This window comes from Panthera pardus, unplaced genomic scaffold (genome assembly GCF_024362965.1).
Source record: "Panthera pardus isolate Hobbes unplaced genomic scaffold, ASM2436296v1 HiC_scaffold_20, whole genome shotgun sequence".
Lineage (NCBI taxonomy): Eukaryota > Metazoa > Chordata > Mammalia > Carnivora > Felidae > Panthera > Panthera pardus.
The window spans coordinates 43,301,419-43,317,215 of record NW_026526766.1 but is presented as its reverse complement, the minus strand read 5'-3'; the positions used below and the strand labels follow the sequence as shown (position 1 = coordinate 43,317,215).

At 45.4% G+C, this 15,797-nt stretch overlaps 1 protein-coding gene across 7 annotated transcripts in view; it reads right to left on the bottom strand.

The window, feature by feature from the left end:
- The window catches only part of ADAMTSL1 (ADAMTS like 1), an 873,125-nt gene that overhangs the window by 114,989 nt on the left and 742,339 nt on the right, over positions 1-15,797 (bottom strand). For all 7 annotated transcript variants that reach the window (XM_019415409.2, XM_053907974.1, XM_053907973.1 and 4 more), the window contains 3 exons: positions 13,667-13,846; positions 7,847-8,000; positions 5,823-6,948 (listed from right to left, as the gene is read on the bottom strand). In XM_019415409.2, the coding sequence (XP_019270954.2) occupies positions 5,823-6,948; positions 7,847-8,000; positions 13,667-13,846 (1,460 nt within the window). The remainder of the gene's footprint in view (positions 1-5,822; positions 6,949-7,846; positions 8,001-13,666; positions 13,847-15,797) is intronic.

Sequence of the window (15,797 nt, the reverse complement as noted above, 5' to 3'; positions counted from 1 at the left end):
TATGGCCTCATCCCATATCACCTCTACTTTCTGCCTACCACAGACCAGCCAAATGAACTTTTTGGGGGGATTCCTTCAACACACCAAACTCTTTTCACTTCAGGGGTTTTCCACTGCTTTCCCCTTGTCCAAGACTACTCTTCCTCCTGATGTCATATTGCTAGACACTGGTCATCATTCACATCTTGGCTTACCGGTAACCTCAGATCACCCACCTAACATGGCCACCAAATCACTCCCTATCACCCATTTCAATTTTCTGTCCCAAATATATCACCACCTGATGCTTTTCTTGTGTACTTTTCTGCGTTTATTGTCTTACTCCAATCATTCATTCATTCGTTCACTATTTGCTCAGTACCTGTTTGGTACCAGGCACTATTCCTAGCACTGGGGATATGGCAGTAAAGAAAGTCTCCACCCTTATGGGCAGGCAATCAACAAATCAATATATATCAGATGGTGATACAATTCTGTGACTAAAACAGCAAAGTTAAAGGGATAAGGGGTGATGAGGAGTGCTCTTTTGAACAGTGACCGTCAGAAGGTCTTTCTGACGCAGAAATTTGAGCAGAAATTTAAATGCATGTAAATTGCTAGGGGATGCAGACTTTTTCATTCATAATACTCCCAGTGGCTAGGTGTGTGGGGGACACATAATAGGTAGATTAATAAATGCTTATGGAATGAATAAATACCTATACCATCTTTTAGCACTTAAGCACTGCATTTACTTCTCTGGCTTCCAAATGAGACTTTTAGTTTGACAGGGAATGAGTCTTCTTTTTCTCTATCCCCAGTATCTAACATAGGGTCTGGTCCAAGTATGCATGGAAATATTTGTGAAATAAAGGAGAAGCAGGGATTATGATGAACCAGTCTGTCCTAATACATTCAGAGACATCCCATAAAACTATTGCTTGAGAAGCTGGCATGTGCTTCTAAGAATCACGTAAATTCATTTCAACTAGTAAATTATATGTATGATGAGATACAGTAGTACCAAACTGATAGTGATTATTTCATATAATGAATTTCTTTCAGATAAAACTTTGGCATATTTAAAAGCCAAAGATGTGGTAGACTTGTCTTCAGTTACTTTCCTCCTCTCTCGACCTATCTTGCTGGCTCAGGCTACTGAGAGTATACTTTAATACACTGCAAAGTCATACAGACCAATAGCCAGCTGAACCTTGCAGATTCTTTCAGAAAGATGGATTTGGTACTAAGCAAAAACAGACTAACGGAACTATAACAGTGGGCATTTCAGCACGTCTCTGTTGGAAAACAAATGAGCATTTCTGAACTGCTACCGGACATAGGAATGATGACAAGCAATGAAACCCAACACAGAGAGGTCACCAACAGCCCATAGCAAAGCAGTCCCAATGGCGGCTCTGTGCCTGTGTGCTCTGTGCAGATATATTCACTTTGTTTTCTCAAACAGGACTTGGAAAACTGTACAGAAAATGAAGCTCCAGCCATATTTCTGACTGGCCAGCTAAGTTAAATGGAGAAATGATGACGTCAGAGATCAGAATCTGAAATCTCTAATTTTCCTTACGGTGTGCCATTAACTTGCATCAGAAACCTCTGTTAAGGCTAGATCTAGAAAAATGTTGAGAGTGGCCCAAACTGTAAAACTTTTTGTCCGTACCCCTCACGTGTGATCCCTCTTAATGCTACTCCTCATCCACACTCCCACCAATGTCCTGGTAACTTTGAAGAGCCAGGGCTGGCCCTCTGCTGTCTTCATCTAGCACCTTTAGTGCATCTTCAGCACCTGGCTTCCATGTGTCTTTTTCTAGCAAGATTCCACTGCACGCTCTTCATCATAAAGACATTAGGGTCAGATTCTCAATACCCAAGGAGGTGAAAACTAAATTTTTTTAATGTTTATTTTATTTTAGAGAGAGAGACAAAGAACATGAACAGGAGAAGGGCAGAGAGAGAGGGAGACACAGAATCTGGAGTAGGCTCCAGGCTCCAAGCTGTCAGCACAGAGCCCGATGTGGGGCTCGAATCCATGAACTGTGAGATCATGGCCTGAGCCGAAGTTGGACACTTAACCGACTGAGCCACCCAGGTGCACACCCGAGGAGGTGAAAATTTAAAGGTGACAGTAATGTTTCCTAGGTGGTATTTCAAGAGCTCTTGGTATCCTGGAGATGGCTGGGGCAGAAAATTGTTCATTGATCAAGGAACTATGTGGAAAATCATGCATACTCTATTGTTCGCTTGGAAAGTCACAGCACATGCTGGAATGCTTAAAGGAGTTAAAAAAATGGAAAAACCAAAATAATTTTCAATTGGGGGATAGTTCAATGCACTCGGGAACAGTAATCAGCCATTAAAAATGGTGATACGGATCTCAACATAGTATAATGAAATGTCTCCTAGACATGTTGTTGAGTAGAAACCACGTCAAATTTCTAAACATGAGTAATATCCCATTAAAAAACCAAATCATATGTGTGTGTATGTGTTTTATATATAATACAATAAAATATATAAAAATTCCAAAAGGATGTATACCAGATTATTGAGAGAGACAGACTCTGGGGAACAGAAGTGAGAGGATGAGGGAGACTTGTATTTGTACTTTATAGATTTAGGTATTATTTGAATTGTTTTATAGACCCTTTATTACTTTTACAATAAAAACAAGAAAAAATATCAAGCACTATATTAAAAAAAATAGAGGTAAAATCCAGCAGTAAATACATCTGTTTAGCTTCAAGTGAACACATCCCAAGCTTGTGCAATCAGTGTACCCCCATTTTGTGGAGCTCAGAAAAAGCTGCAACAAAGTTTGAAGTTATTGTACTCATGGCTCTTCCTGCTCTCCACTAGATACCGGTTTTTATCTTCTGTGGTCTTTTGTAAATGAGTAAAGGAGGTAGAAGGGACCTCAGAGATGATCTGGTACAGCCTCTCCCCCTCCTCCACTTTTTTTTTTAAGTTTATTTATTTTTGAGAAAGACAGAGACATAAGTGGGAGAAGGGTGGGGGGAGAGAGGGAGAGAGGGAGAGAGAGGGAGAGAGGGAGAGAGGGAGAGAGAGAGAGAATCCCAAGCAGGCTCTGCACTGCTAGCACAGCCCAATGCAGGGCTTGAACTCAGGAACTGCAAGATCTGAGCTGAAACCAAGTGTTGGACACTTAACCAACTGGGCCACCCAGATGCCCTGTCCCTCCCCACTTTTGAAATGAAGGGACTAAGGCCAAAGTGAAGGGGCTTTCAAAGATCAGCCTGAAGCCCTCAGTGCCCATCTGACTCCTTCTGAAGCCCTCCTTCAGTCACCAGGTGATCCAGATGGGCTGTGATCCTTGGCCTTCATAAAAAGTATCTTTAGTACTCAAGGAAATTGTCACAACCTCTGAGTAAGCCATGGGCTCAATGTTCTCCCTGCAGTTCCAGGCACAGCAGAGTCCTGATGACCACTTTCCCCCTTCCCAACAGCTTATCTGTCTACGGCTTTTAGGAAGAAGTAAGGGACCCTGGAAAGAGCTGGTAAAAAATAGCAAGGGTCTTGAGGCAACTTAGCATCCTGAGCCAAGTACAGATGAGTGGAACCATGAAGTTACTCATTCACTCAAAACACCATGGGCTTGAGTTGGGCAGAACAGCGTTTGAATCCGCCCTCTTGATTCTGCCTTTTACTATCTACCTAACATTGCCAAGCTCCCAAACTACCCTGGGCCTCAGTTTTCTCATCTCTGAAAAGCATGTTCCACATGCACAGCCAACTGCTACTCCCTTCAATTCCAGTAGTACGATCCTGGGCAATAAAATGTTACCTACACTTGAGAAGCTGACTGGCTGGTGGAGAAGATGGCATGATTTGGTCACAGTGGGTGTGACAGGTGCACTAAAAAAGAGGAATTCCAGTGCACCCCCCCCCCACCCGAGTACCAGGGCACCACTCTTCCCCTATACCCAACATCCTGGGGGTTTGACACGGGGGCTACCTCTTACTGACCCAGTGACCTCAAGCGGATTTACTCCAACTTTAGCCTGACCCCAAAATTTGTTGTGAAAGACTTCTTGAAAGAAATCACAGAAAGAATCATAGCAATCAAGCTGTCAAGGAAAGTATGAGCTGGGGAGGACCAAGAAGCAAATGAGAGGAGAGGTTCTCAAGGCATGCTGCCTGCATTCAAACCCTCTCTCCAGTGCTTCTGTGGGGGTCCCACATCTGTGCCTCAGCTTTCTTTCGTTGATATGGTAACAACAATAGTATTTACCCCCTAGGGTTTTTTTTCTTTTTTGAAGATTAAACAAGATAGTGCCCATAAAGCACTGAGCACAGTGTCTGGCATATACTAAAAGTACACAGAAAAAACACTTAGTATTGTTATTAACTGTTTGGTCTGTAAGTACTGTAAGGGTGACAGGCAATATCATTGACATTTCAAAGGCACAAAAGATGTGGGCAGGCTAGACAAAGTCACGTTTTTTCACCAAGTCTCAGAAGAGTAGACAGAGCTGTGTACTCTTTGGACTCAAGTAAACTTGATATTGAATCCTTGGCCCGGCTCTTACTAAAGCATGGTCTTCTTGAGAGAGCTGGTAAAGCTTGATTTTCTATGTGACACTGGAGGATAATGTCAGTCTTGCAGATTGACGGGTAGCCTAACAGGCGCAGTCACATTTAAAGAAACCTGGCAAACCGCTTGGCACAACAAATCCTGCCTTCATTCTGTCCTCCCCCAAAGCTAGCAAACTAGGGAAGAGGATTACCAAAGAATAGTATTTAGAAGTATATTTAATGAAAAGGGCATTCTACATGGATTCAGAGAAAATAAAAATGTACAACAAGGTTTCTGGGCTGGAGGACTGCCCAGAGTCCTCTCTTATCCAGAGTCTACGATTCTTCCATTGATTGCCTATCTTAGCATCACGTGTCTTGGCCCTGCCACCCAATAATTGTGATCTTCAGCAAGTTCCTAGACTTTGTTTCCTCTTCTGTAACATATGGGTAAAAACTGTACCCACTTCTCAGAGGTACAGTTAAAATGGGTGAGATAAAGCACACCAACACCACATTTACCTGGCAGACTGTCACTGCTCGAGGGCAGCTATCGTTGTTGTCAGGGCCACTACAAAGATTAAGAGAATGCATGCAGGAATTATGGCACGCTTCTTGGCATGCGGTGTTCTAAAATATTACTGTTATAACTTTGACCACCACTACTGATTTTACATTATGAATGGCTACGGCCCAAGGAAACCAGTAAGTGATACGTGGTGTCATCCTAGTAATGACACATCAAGACAGAGACACCAAGAGGTATTAGGATAATTAATCACAGGTCTGACTGGGAATAAAAGCTTTCTGGAACAAACAGCCTTGTCTGGCCCACACAGAGGATGGTCTCACCCACAGGGAGCAGCAGGTGCTGGCTGCACTCTCTCCCTAGCCCTGGGGGACCACACACATGGAGACAGTATCCCTACGTATAAGCTTTTCAATGGTCCATCTCACAGAGCAGTAATGTAAAAATGCCTTGGCCTGGAATGATATCTTTCTGCCAGAAGTTCAAAGCTATCTGCAAAGTATCTCATTAATCTTTGGGACCCTATGGGGCTTGGGGTGGATAGGCATTGTTGCTATTACCTTATAAAGAGGGCAGAATACAGTTTAGAAAAACCAAACACCTCGTCTTTGTTTCAATAGCCCTACTGGTGCTAAAAGAGGACTTGAAACCCAGGGCTCTGTGCCCCACTCTTGGAACCACCTGCAGGGCCAATAAAGCACCTTGGGCGAGATATGGCCCCTTGCCCCTTCCCTTCCCAGACCCGGGTAGCTGCAAGGCTCACCTGTCGCTGAACTGAACCTCTTCTCCGTTCCTGGCCCAGCTGATGGTAGGCCTTGGGTTGCCGACGGCCTCACAGTGCAGGAGCACACTCAGTGTCCCGCTGGCCAGGGCCACAGTCTGCCCGAGGTGGGTGACCACCTCGGAAGCCGAGAGCTGCTGGGCAGCTGAGATCTTCCGCAAGATGGTGGGCTTGCGGTGGGGCCGGCGAGAGCCACCCCCGGCCTCCCCAGCGGACGAGGTCCGGAGGGAGCTGCTGAAACCAGACACGTGCTTATGAGGGGGGATGGCCACCGGGGGTAGCCTCCGCTCAGACGGCTTGAGCAGCGCGTCCTGGTGCTCCAGGTGGGTGCGGAAGATCTCCTGGGCCAGCTGGGCCACCAGGTGCTTGCCGTAGACGTCTCGAAGCTCCTCAGGCTGCTGGGAGAGGTTCCTGAGGATGTCGTCCAGGCGCCTCTGCTCGGTCACCATGGTGAAGGGCAGGTGCCAGAGGGCCTGCTCGGCGTTCTGGTCCTCCTCGGAAGACGTGTTCCTTTCCGTGGAGTCCTGCACCTCCCAGGAGGCGAGGAGCTCCCCGGGCCAGCCCCCCTGCTCCAGCAGCCGGGAGACGAGGTCATCGTAGCGGCTTCCCGGGTCTGCGGCAGGGCCCCGCTTCTCAGCCTTGCTGCCGTTAGAGAAGATTCCGTTCTGGTGTTTGTGGGTCTGCAGGGCCTCCTTTGGGCTGGCCTTCCTCACCGCGAGGGCCTCCTCCTCACTCCTGAGGCTCAGGGGCCGGGCCACCAGCTTCCGGTTGCCTCCGATGAGCTTAATGACAAACTGCTCCCGGGCGGGTCCGGCAGAGCAGGTGTAGATGCCCGCATCGGAGGGCTTGAGGCGGTGGATCTTCAGGTAGCCGAAAGGGGCCACGGTGACGTGCGCCGAGCTGATGAGGTGCTGGCCGTCCTTCTCCCACGTGATCAGGGGCTTGCGGAAGCGCCGCGTGGGGCAGCGCAGCACCACAGCCGTCTTGGGGAGCAGGTAGGCAAAGCCCCCCACGACAAAGTGCAGCTTCCTCTGCCGGCGCGTCTGGATGTAGACCTTCCTGGCGGCCGCAATGTGAGGGCTGTGCTTGGTGGCTGGCCGTCCCGGCCCTGGAACGAAAGGAATGCGAGGGAAGCCAGGCAGATGCAGAAAGAGAAGGAATGGCAGAGGAAAACGAGAGCCAACAAACACAGGCACAAGAGAGAGGGCGAAGAGGAAGGCAGAGGAGGCACACACAAGGGAAGAGGGAGAGAAAGCGGCTTCAGAGCTGATTTGGGCCAGGGCCTTCATTGGCCGCCTTAGGTTTTTGGGGAGGAAGGGGCTACCAGCCGTGGACCATCAAGCGGCTGCACAGGCAAAGCTCGAACTAATTAGGCGCCGCGGGGCAGCCCGCTCTCACCCTGCTGGGGCTGGCCACCCCTAGAAGCTGAGAGGCAGGTTCTAGATGGAGGGGGATCCCAGGGGAAAGGCAGTTCCTCTCGTTAGAACGATGAAAGAAAAGAAAAGAATCATAAAAAGAGGCAGAGGACAAAGGGAAGGAGAATGTCTCCCTTTCCATGTTTACCCTTTGGGGTCTGCAGAGCACCAAGGCCCTAGTGGCCTCTGGGGTGGGGGCCTGGGGGGAAGAGCCCAGAAGTAGTACAACTCTAGGGATTACTATTAAACAGAACAAATCTGTTCAGAGCATTTTAAAACCCCAGAGTGGACCACATTCGATTTCATTAGTAATCTGCTGACTCCAGCTTCCAGATCTCTGTATGCCAGCAAGTGAACTTTGCTCTACCCCCTGCAAACTGTTTTTCCAGCCAAGAAGAGAATTCTGCCTGGCCACGTGTAATTAAGATTCCTTTTCCACTTCCAGCTGAGTTTACCAGCCTGCTGCCCTCCTCAGGCTTTCCTGACTGACAATCTCCCACCCGGTCTTGGGTTTAGGGAAGGCTACTGCGTGGCTACAGCTGCTTCTACGTGGGTTCTGTCTCCCTATCCCCAGAGTTCTGACATACTCACGTGCACAGGTTGCCAGCATGCAGGGCCTGATGGATGAAGAGAACGGCAGGGGAGGGCACAGGGAGGAATTGACAATAGCCGAGACCCCGGTTTTTAGCACCTTCCGGCAAATGGCACTTCGAGTCTGGGTGCCTTCCCCACAGCTCGTGGAACACTGGTGAGGGAAAACAAAGGTCAAATACATGTAAGTGTAGAGGCTAATGGGTTTTTGTATGGACTCTCAAACACCCCCAAATATGAGAAAAGTTGCTTGGAAAAGCAACAGTCACTAAAAGAAATACTAATTATGTAACAATATGGGAAGATTGTCCATATTGTAACCACCTGCTAGCTCTAAGATTTTTCTGTTTTTTTTTAAAGTTTATTTATTTTGAGAGAGAGGGAGAGAGAGCACGTGCATGTGTGAGTGGGGGAGGGGCAGAGAGAGAGAGAGAGAGAGAGAGAGAGAATCCCAGGCAGGCTCTGTACTGTCAGTGAGGAGTTCGACGGGGCTCAAAAATCATGAACCATGAGGGGCGCCTGGGTGGCTCAGTCGGTTAAACGTCCGACTTCAGCTCAGGTCATGATCTCGCAGTCCGTGAGTTCGAACCCCGCATCGGGCTCTGGGCTGATGGCTCAGAGCCTGGAACCTGCTTCGGATTCTGTGTCTCCCTCTCTCTCTGCCCCTCCCCCATTCATGCTCTGTCTCTCTCTGTCTCAAAAATAAATAAATGTTAAAAAAAATTAAAAAAAAAAATCATGAACCATGAGATCATGACCTGAGCAGAAGTTAAGAGTCAGATGCTTAACCAACTGGGCTACCCAGGAACCCTTCTAAGATTTTTCTACTCTAAAGTTTCCTGTAGACACTCTACCTGTTTTTTACTTAGATGGCCCGGGCTTTAGAGTTACAGAGTCATAGAGTCCTGTGTTCAAATCCCTGCTCAGCATTTTAGCAGTTGGCAACTCAGAGTCTGTTTGCACTTCTTAGACTTATTTTTCAAGGTGGGGAATTAAATGAGATAATATATTTTAAGTTTCACACACAGAAATGACACTCAATGCTAATTTTTTCTCCTCCTTCACAAGTGTAATATTTTAATGTCAAGCATGAGGTAGTTGTTATACATGTACTATGTTTGAGGTAGGGTGCTAGATACTAAGGAAAAACTGTGCAAGGTGGTTTGTAACCTCAAGGAGCTGTCATCAATAATGGGGGAGGGCAATCCAAATACATTGCTAAAATGAAATACTGTATTAGGGAAATAGAAACCAAAACAACAATGAGATACCACTTCCTATCCACTGAAATGGCCATAGTAAAAAAGACAGACAATAACAAATGTTACTATGAGTGGGGATATACAAATTAGAACCTTCATAAATTGCTGGTGGCAATGTGAAATACTACAGTCTTCTTGACAAACAGCTTGATAATTTCTTAAGAAGATAAACATACATTTACCCCATGACCCAGCAATGTCACTCATAGGTATCTACCCAAGACAAGTGAACATGTACATCCACACAGACTTGTATGCGAAAGTGTGTAATAGACAAAAAGGGAAACAGCTCAAATGTCCACCAACTGGTGAATGGATCAATAAAAATATGGTCTATCTATGTAATGGAATCTTATTGTACCTTAAAAGGAATGTTGGTCTCTTAAATATGTGGTAAACAGATAAACCTTGGAAACAATGCACAGCTGAATTTTATAGTATATGTTACACCTCAATAAAGCTATTTAAAGAATTAGAGAGTAATAGAAGAATTTAGTAGAAATATAAAGCTAGAAGACAAGTATTATAAAATGAATGCTCACAATTGTTGAATGCTGTTGGTACACTTGTGATTTCCTGGCCTAGGTTTTGAAGATGGGTAGAGTCTGAAGGGGTGTAGAAACCTGGGATGAGCATGGGGGGCAGGGGCATATCCAGAACAAATGTTGAAGAGTTCAGTGTAAAAATCCAAGGCAGGCTTGGGGGCAGAGCTAAGCCAGTTTGACTGAACAGAGGCAACAAGTTGAGAGTATCAGGAGCTCACGAGGTAGTTTGGGGCCAGACGTTGGAGACTTCATTTTCAGATAGGAGGTTTGGAATTGGTCCACAAGGCAATGAGGAGCCATTGAAGGGAGGAGTGAAATGATGAAAGAGGTGTTTTGAGAAGGTTAATCTGGCAACAGTGTCTGGGAGGGATGGGAGTAGGAGATCTATGGCAGGCGGGGATGTCAGTTGAGGAGGCTGCCACAGTAGTCCAGGCTTGAGATGATAAAGACCTGAACTAGGGTCATGGCAGTATGCCACGTTCACTTGAAAAATGAACACTAAAAACAAAAAAATCATCTTATATTCTCAAGTTTTATATGCTAACCCACTGAAATGAACTATTCCCTGCAATGTACTGTGATATACACCCGCCTGAACGACATTTAAGATGCAAAAAATGGATGTAAGAATCAAACCCATTGCTTTTGTTCCCTGATGATCGTGGATTCCAGATTCCACCCATCCCTTATTTTATTGTAAATGACAGCACCAAATCCCGGAATCAGGTGGGAAGGAGGCAAAGAGCCTGGAAAATTTAAAAGCATGGTCAGTTTAGTGTTGCCAAGCAGAAAAACAGACTGTGTGTCCGAAGATTGGTTGATGATTCGGTCAAGTCTAGTTCTTTCTTGAGACTCCATTTCCTTATCTCTAAAATAAAACTAAGTAAGAGCAGGGATTGTCAAACCCTGTTCTATGTTGAGGAAGTGATTCAGGGGCTTTTCCGGTGATCTGGAGACCCAACCTATGGAGATCTGGGACCCTAACCCACACTTCAATCCAAACAGCTCTGATTTGATCTGTTTTAGATTCTTGGCTTCATAGTAACATTTCAATTGAAAAAAAAGGGTTCTGTGGCTTTAATTTTTAAAGGAACAACCAGGCTATAGGATCTTCTAAGCTCCTTCTAGCTCTGAAATGGACTATTCTGACCTTAATTTCTTTTATATTTTTGGGGGGGGGAATGACTTTCATAAAAATATGATTTAAAAATATATAATAGCCAACTCTGTCAAGAGATGCAAGGAATTCTTTTAAAAAAAAGAAGTAAGGACTTTTAAGAGGTCGTATTCTCAGAATAGAATCTGAAAGTAATTTTATTTGAAGTGTCTAAAATTTTGGCTTAATTCTGTCTCTAAGGGATTCTGTGCAGTAACTATGAGATTGAGTCCAGATAGTTGAGGATGAAAAACACCCATAGATCATCCAGGTCTTCCTTTCTCCAAGGGGAGTCTTGGGGGCAGGGGATGTGGAATGTATGCTTCATCTCAGCCAGAGGGCCAGGGCCAGGGCAAGGGCTGTTGGGATGACAGGGCCAATTACAGCCTCTGTGAACGCCCCCAGGAGCACTGTTGCATGGCACCAGCTTGAGTTTAATCCCAGTGAATTGGTGATTACTTCCCACCATTCCCAGTCTTTCCCCGGTGTTTGCAATTTCCATTCATCAACCCAGGTAACTCAGAACCTAATAACATTCCATGGATAAGGGCTGAGTAGTCCTACTTCCCAAAGTGTAACTACTTCTTCCTAGGAAGACTGGGAAAGCCCACAGGAAGCCTAGGCCATGACCCTGAGTCTGGCCAGTCAAGGTAAGTACTTTCTTTTATTTCCTCTCCTCCTGACAATGAGCAGGGATGGAAGAGAATCATAACAATAATAGGGTTAATTTTTACTAGGCACAAAGTAGTTTATATGCATCATTTAACTGAAGCCTCCCAATAACCATATGAGTGGACATTATTATCCCCAATATTCATATACGCAAACTGAGAAAGGTTAAATAGCCCAAAGTTACAGAGCAGAGTGGCAAGGTCAGGATTAGAACCTAAGTTTGCCTATATGAGTCTAACTCCTAAGCACACATGACACAATTCTAACGGTCTACTATACTTGGGACACCTGGGTGGCTCACTCAGTTGAGCATCTGACTCTTGATTTCAGCTCAGGTCACGATCCCAGGGTCGTGGGATCAAGTTCCACATTGGGCTATGCACTGAGCACGGAGCCTGCTTAAGATTTTCTCTTTGCTTCTCCTCCCCACCAACTCTCTTAAAAAAAAAAAACTGTCTGCTGTACTTAATGGGACCCAGACTACCTCAATTCAGCAGTTTCATTTTCTAAGCGCCTAATCACAATGGTCCCTGCTTCAAATCTGAGGGCCTAAAATAATTTTTTCTGAATTCTGTGGGTCTCATGTGCTCAGAGGCCACAAACTCCAGGAACACGGGAGGACAATTATAGTACATACAAGTCCGTTCCTCAGCATTCCACTCATGGCAACTGTCACCAATAGACTTGTAGAAGGACACCTTTCACAATATGCCCCTGGGAGGAAATCTTCATCTAGAGTCACTTACTTGGCAACTATATGATTACACTCTCTTGCACTGTTAGTTTTATGATTTTTTTCAGATATAATACTATACTCCCAAATCAACATTCCATAGAAAAACTGTCAGTCACATGTTCATGCATGCACACACACACACTTATTTGACATGCTTCTAATCCTTTATCTTGCTGAAAGAAAATTGTTTCTAAAATTTGAAAAAAATAATCATGCCCTACTCCTGTTCTGAGACATTTGGGGTGAGATGCCACCAGAAGGCAATTTATTGCCAAATTACAAAACCTGTGGTAATGTAGGTTACCTCACAATTGCAATGCCCTTAGCAGGTATCATCTGAGTGAACTCTGTATGAGTGGATACGATAAAGGGCAAGAAGTCTAAGAACAGGTTGAAAGAGGTAGCATCTTAATTTTCAGAGGCAGCTTTTCTCTCTGTGGAAGCAAGTGTCCCTGGGATGTATTTCAACCAGCAGCAGCCCCATCCTGTGTATCTGTACAACATACACACACACATGTATACACACAACCACAGAGAAGGCAGTGGGATCAGCAAGGCCAATTCAAATGCTTATATGCAAGAAAGGGCACAGTGTTGCATCTGTTCTTGACACAAAGATTTTCATTTTGGGCCTGGCGATTCTGTTCTTGGCTACATTTGCTTAGGAGGCAGTACTTCTGGGGTGACTTCTTTATGGAAGACACACAGGCCTACGAGGCTGAGGGAGTTGTAGGCAATTCACAGTAGTCAAAGGGGCTGAAAACAAGTCGAAAGTGAGTGTAAATGACTTCATTGATGCTAGTGTTAGAGTAGGAACTGTTTAGAAAAGTAGGTTAGTTGGGGGTATATCCCTAACTTATGAGGCAAGTCAGGAATGGTGGATGCTGATGTAATCATCCCCCCAAATGCAAGCAACAGGGGAAATCAAGTTCTCTTGCTGGGAAATTGTTAGCGTCTTGGAGCCAGGAAACTGACAGTAAAGAGGCAGGATTTCCCTGGTCTTCTCTTCTTAATAAATCATGTTCCTTATTGTCCAGTAACTTGGAAGGGAATAACGAGAGAGGCTTTGCCCTTCCTGAGTAGAGACTAGAAACATCTGGGAGGAGGAGGTGCCGGGAGGTCGGGGAGGTGGGTGTGGGGATAAAGGTAGAACAACGCAGTGTTCTGAGAAGAATTCTGGGCCAAACAAGGTCTGGTTTTGTTCCACGAGGAGCCCGTTTACAATTCCATGCTTCTGATTGTTGCGTCAGGGCTGGCTGTTTACCTCATGTCCCTGCAGCCTAGTTAAAAGCTAGTGACACATTGTGGTATAAATGCTTACAAAAATCTGTTCCGTAATGCTAGGAGGATTATTTTGCTCTATTCTTATCCTCTCTATGTGTAAGTTTGGGGTGCCTGCTTTTCTTCCTTACGCCTCTTTCATTATTTCCTTCTGAGGAGCCTACATACCTCCGTCCAGTCGGAGAGGAGCCACTCGCTGGGACAGTCATCTTTCTTGCAGGCTTGCTGGGAGGCCGGTTTTGAGGCTGAACAGAAGGTCTCAGGAAGCTCCAGGAAGCTGCCATCAGCCATGCGCTGTTTGCAAAGAACCTCGCGCTTCTGGATGCCCCCGCCACAGGTTCGGGAACACTGGGGAAGGAAGAGAAAGTCAACCTAACATAGGACAGTAGATGTTTGACTGCCAATTCTTATCTTAGCCCTGGCTGAATAAAGATTGCAAAAAAAAAAAAAAAAAAAAAAGAAAGAAAGAAAAGAAAAAGAAAACTAAGAACCAGCCCAAAGGATTTTGTTTCCTTTCCTTGAAATGTAGCAAAATCTATACCCTCCAATCTTAATTTCAAGTATTTAACTACAGCATCCAGGAATTTCAAGGGCCTTTGAATCATAGAAAGTTGTTCCTAAACTATGATTTACAGCTACCCAAGACAACTGGTTTAAAAGGTTAGTATAATAGGGTGTTAAACATATTTACGATCCAGTGAAAATAATCTGTGCAGCTTCCAGAAAGAGCAAGAGAGAGCTCCTGCCATCAGTGTAAATCTGGAGGAATTAATGTGCACAGAAGTCAGCCCTTTCCTTCTCAGTGTGAATATTCACTCTACCCTATTGGAGGGACATTAGATTTAAGGTCTCGTTTTCTGAAGAACTCGCCTGGAAGTCCTCTTGTAGGACTGGTGATTTCTTAGGGCAGTGGGAGCTACAGCCACTGGAATTTGGGCTATAGGAAAATAGTCTTATTTCAGTGGTTTTCGCTGGGACCCCAGTCAAACACATTGTTTACATGTAACTTAATAGTTACAGTCCAGTTGCATGAAGGGAAAGGGAGGCCCCTGTGGCATCAACTATTGGCTGTTTTCCCAGTAGCCCCCTCCCTTGCAACAGCAAAGGAACCCCCAATTTTTAGCATGTCTAGCTAGGCACATGACTTTTCAGCATACACACTGTATCTGTTGATCTTCCTTGAAGATGCACATGGCTCTATGATTAAGTGCTGGCCAATGGGATATACATGGCAGTGTTGTGTGCAATTTTAGGGAAATAACCACAAAAAGAGTGTGGCATCCCGCCCTTCGCTTTCCCCTCCTTGCTGACTGGAATGTGAACATGAGGTCTAAACTTTAACCTCCCATCTTGGACAGTGATAGGCAAAGAGATGGAAGTAGCCTGTCCTCCTGATGGTGAAGCTACCACATGGGCCCTGGATGGCCTGTGTTTAAATGAGAAGGAAATACTTTTCTTTCTTATTTAAGCCATTGTGGCTTTGGGTGTTCTGTCACTTTTAGATTAGTTTCCAGTGGCTACTCTTTGCTGGGGCTACTTTCCTGACAAAGCTCTAGAGAGTGTTCTTCTTTCTTCAAGAATAGTCCTTTCCCTTTTACCTGCTGCCCTTGGGCTCGCTGGGGGGTTAGGCCTGGATATACAGACCTGAGAGTTTTTACGGGAGTGGCTCGTGCTGCAGCAGGGGCCTCTTAGGACTTGTGGGCGTCTGTGCTCAATGGGCTGTACTTGGAAGTGCAAGGGGGGATTTGTGCTCATGGTCAAGGTTAGGATGGTGATTGAGTATGGTCAGAATGCTGCTGTGGCCCAGCGGTCACTGTCTCTTAGTGGTCCCAACCCTGGATGCACTTTAAAATCACCTGGGAGCTTTTAAAAAGTACTGAGGTCTAGGTCCCATCTCAGATCCATTAAATCAGAAATTTTGGGAAGTACCTCCCAGGCATCAGCTTTTTAAATAAATAATAATAAAAAAGAAATCTCCCAAGTAATTCTGTAAACCAGGATCGAGAACCATCTCTCCAAATGAGCCATCTCTCCATCCCTCCACCATTTTCAATGGGAATAAAATAAACATGGAGGGGTACATGGGACCCAGGAGCCTCTGTTAGAACCAGCGATTGTTTGCAACTGGCCTATGCAAACCTGCTCTTTGTTTGCAGTTGTGAGTGGTGTAAGACCTCAGAACTACTGGAGAGAGGGCAGGGGAAGGGCAGAGAGAGAGAGAGGGAGACAGAGAATCTCAAGCAGACTCCTCGTTGTCAGCGCAGAGCCCAATGTGGGGCTTGAACCCATCAACCATGAG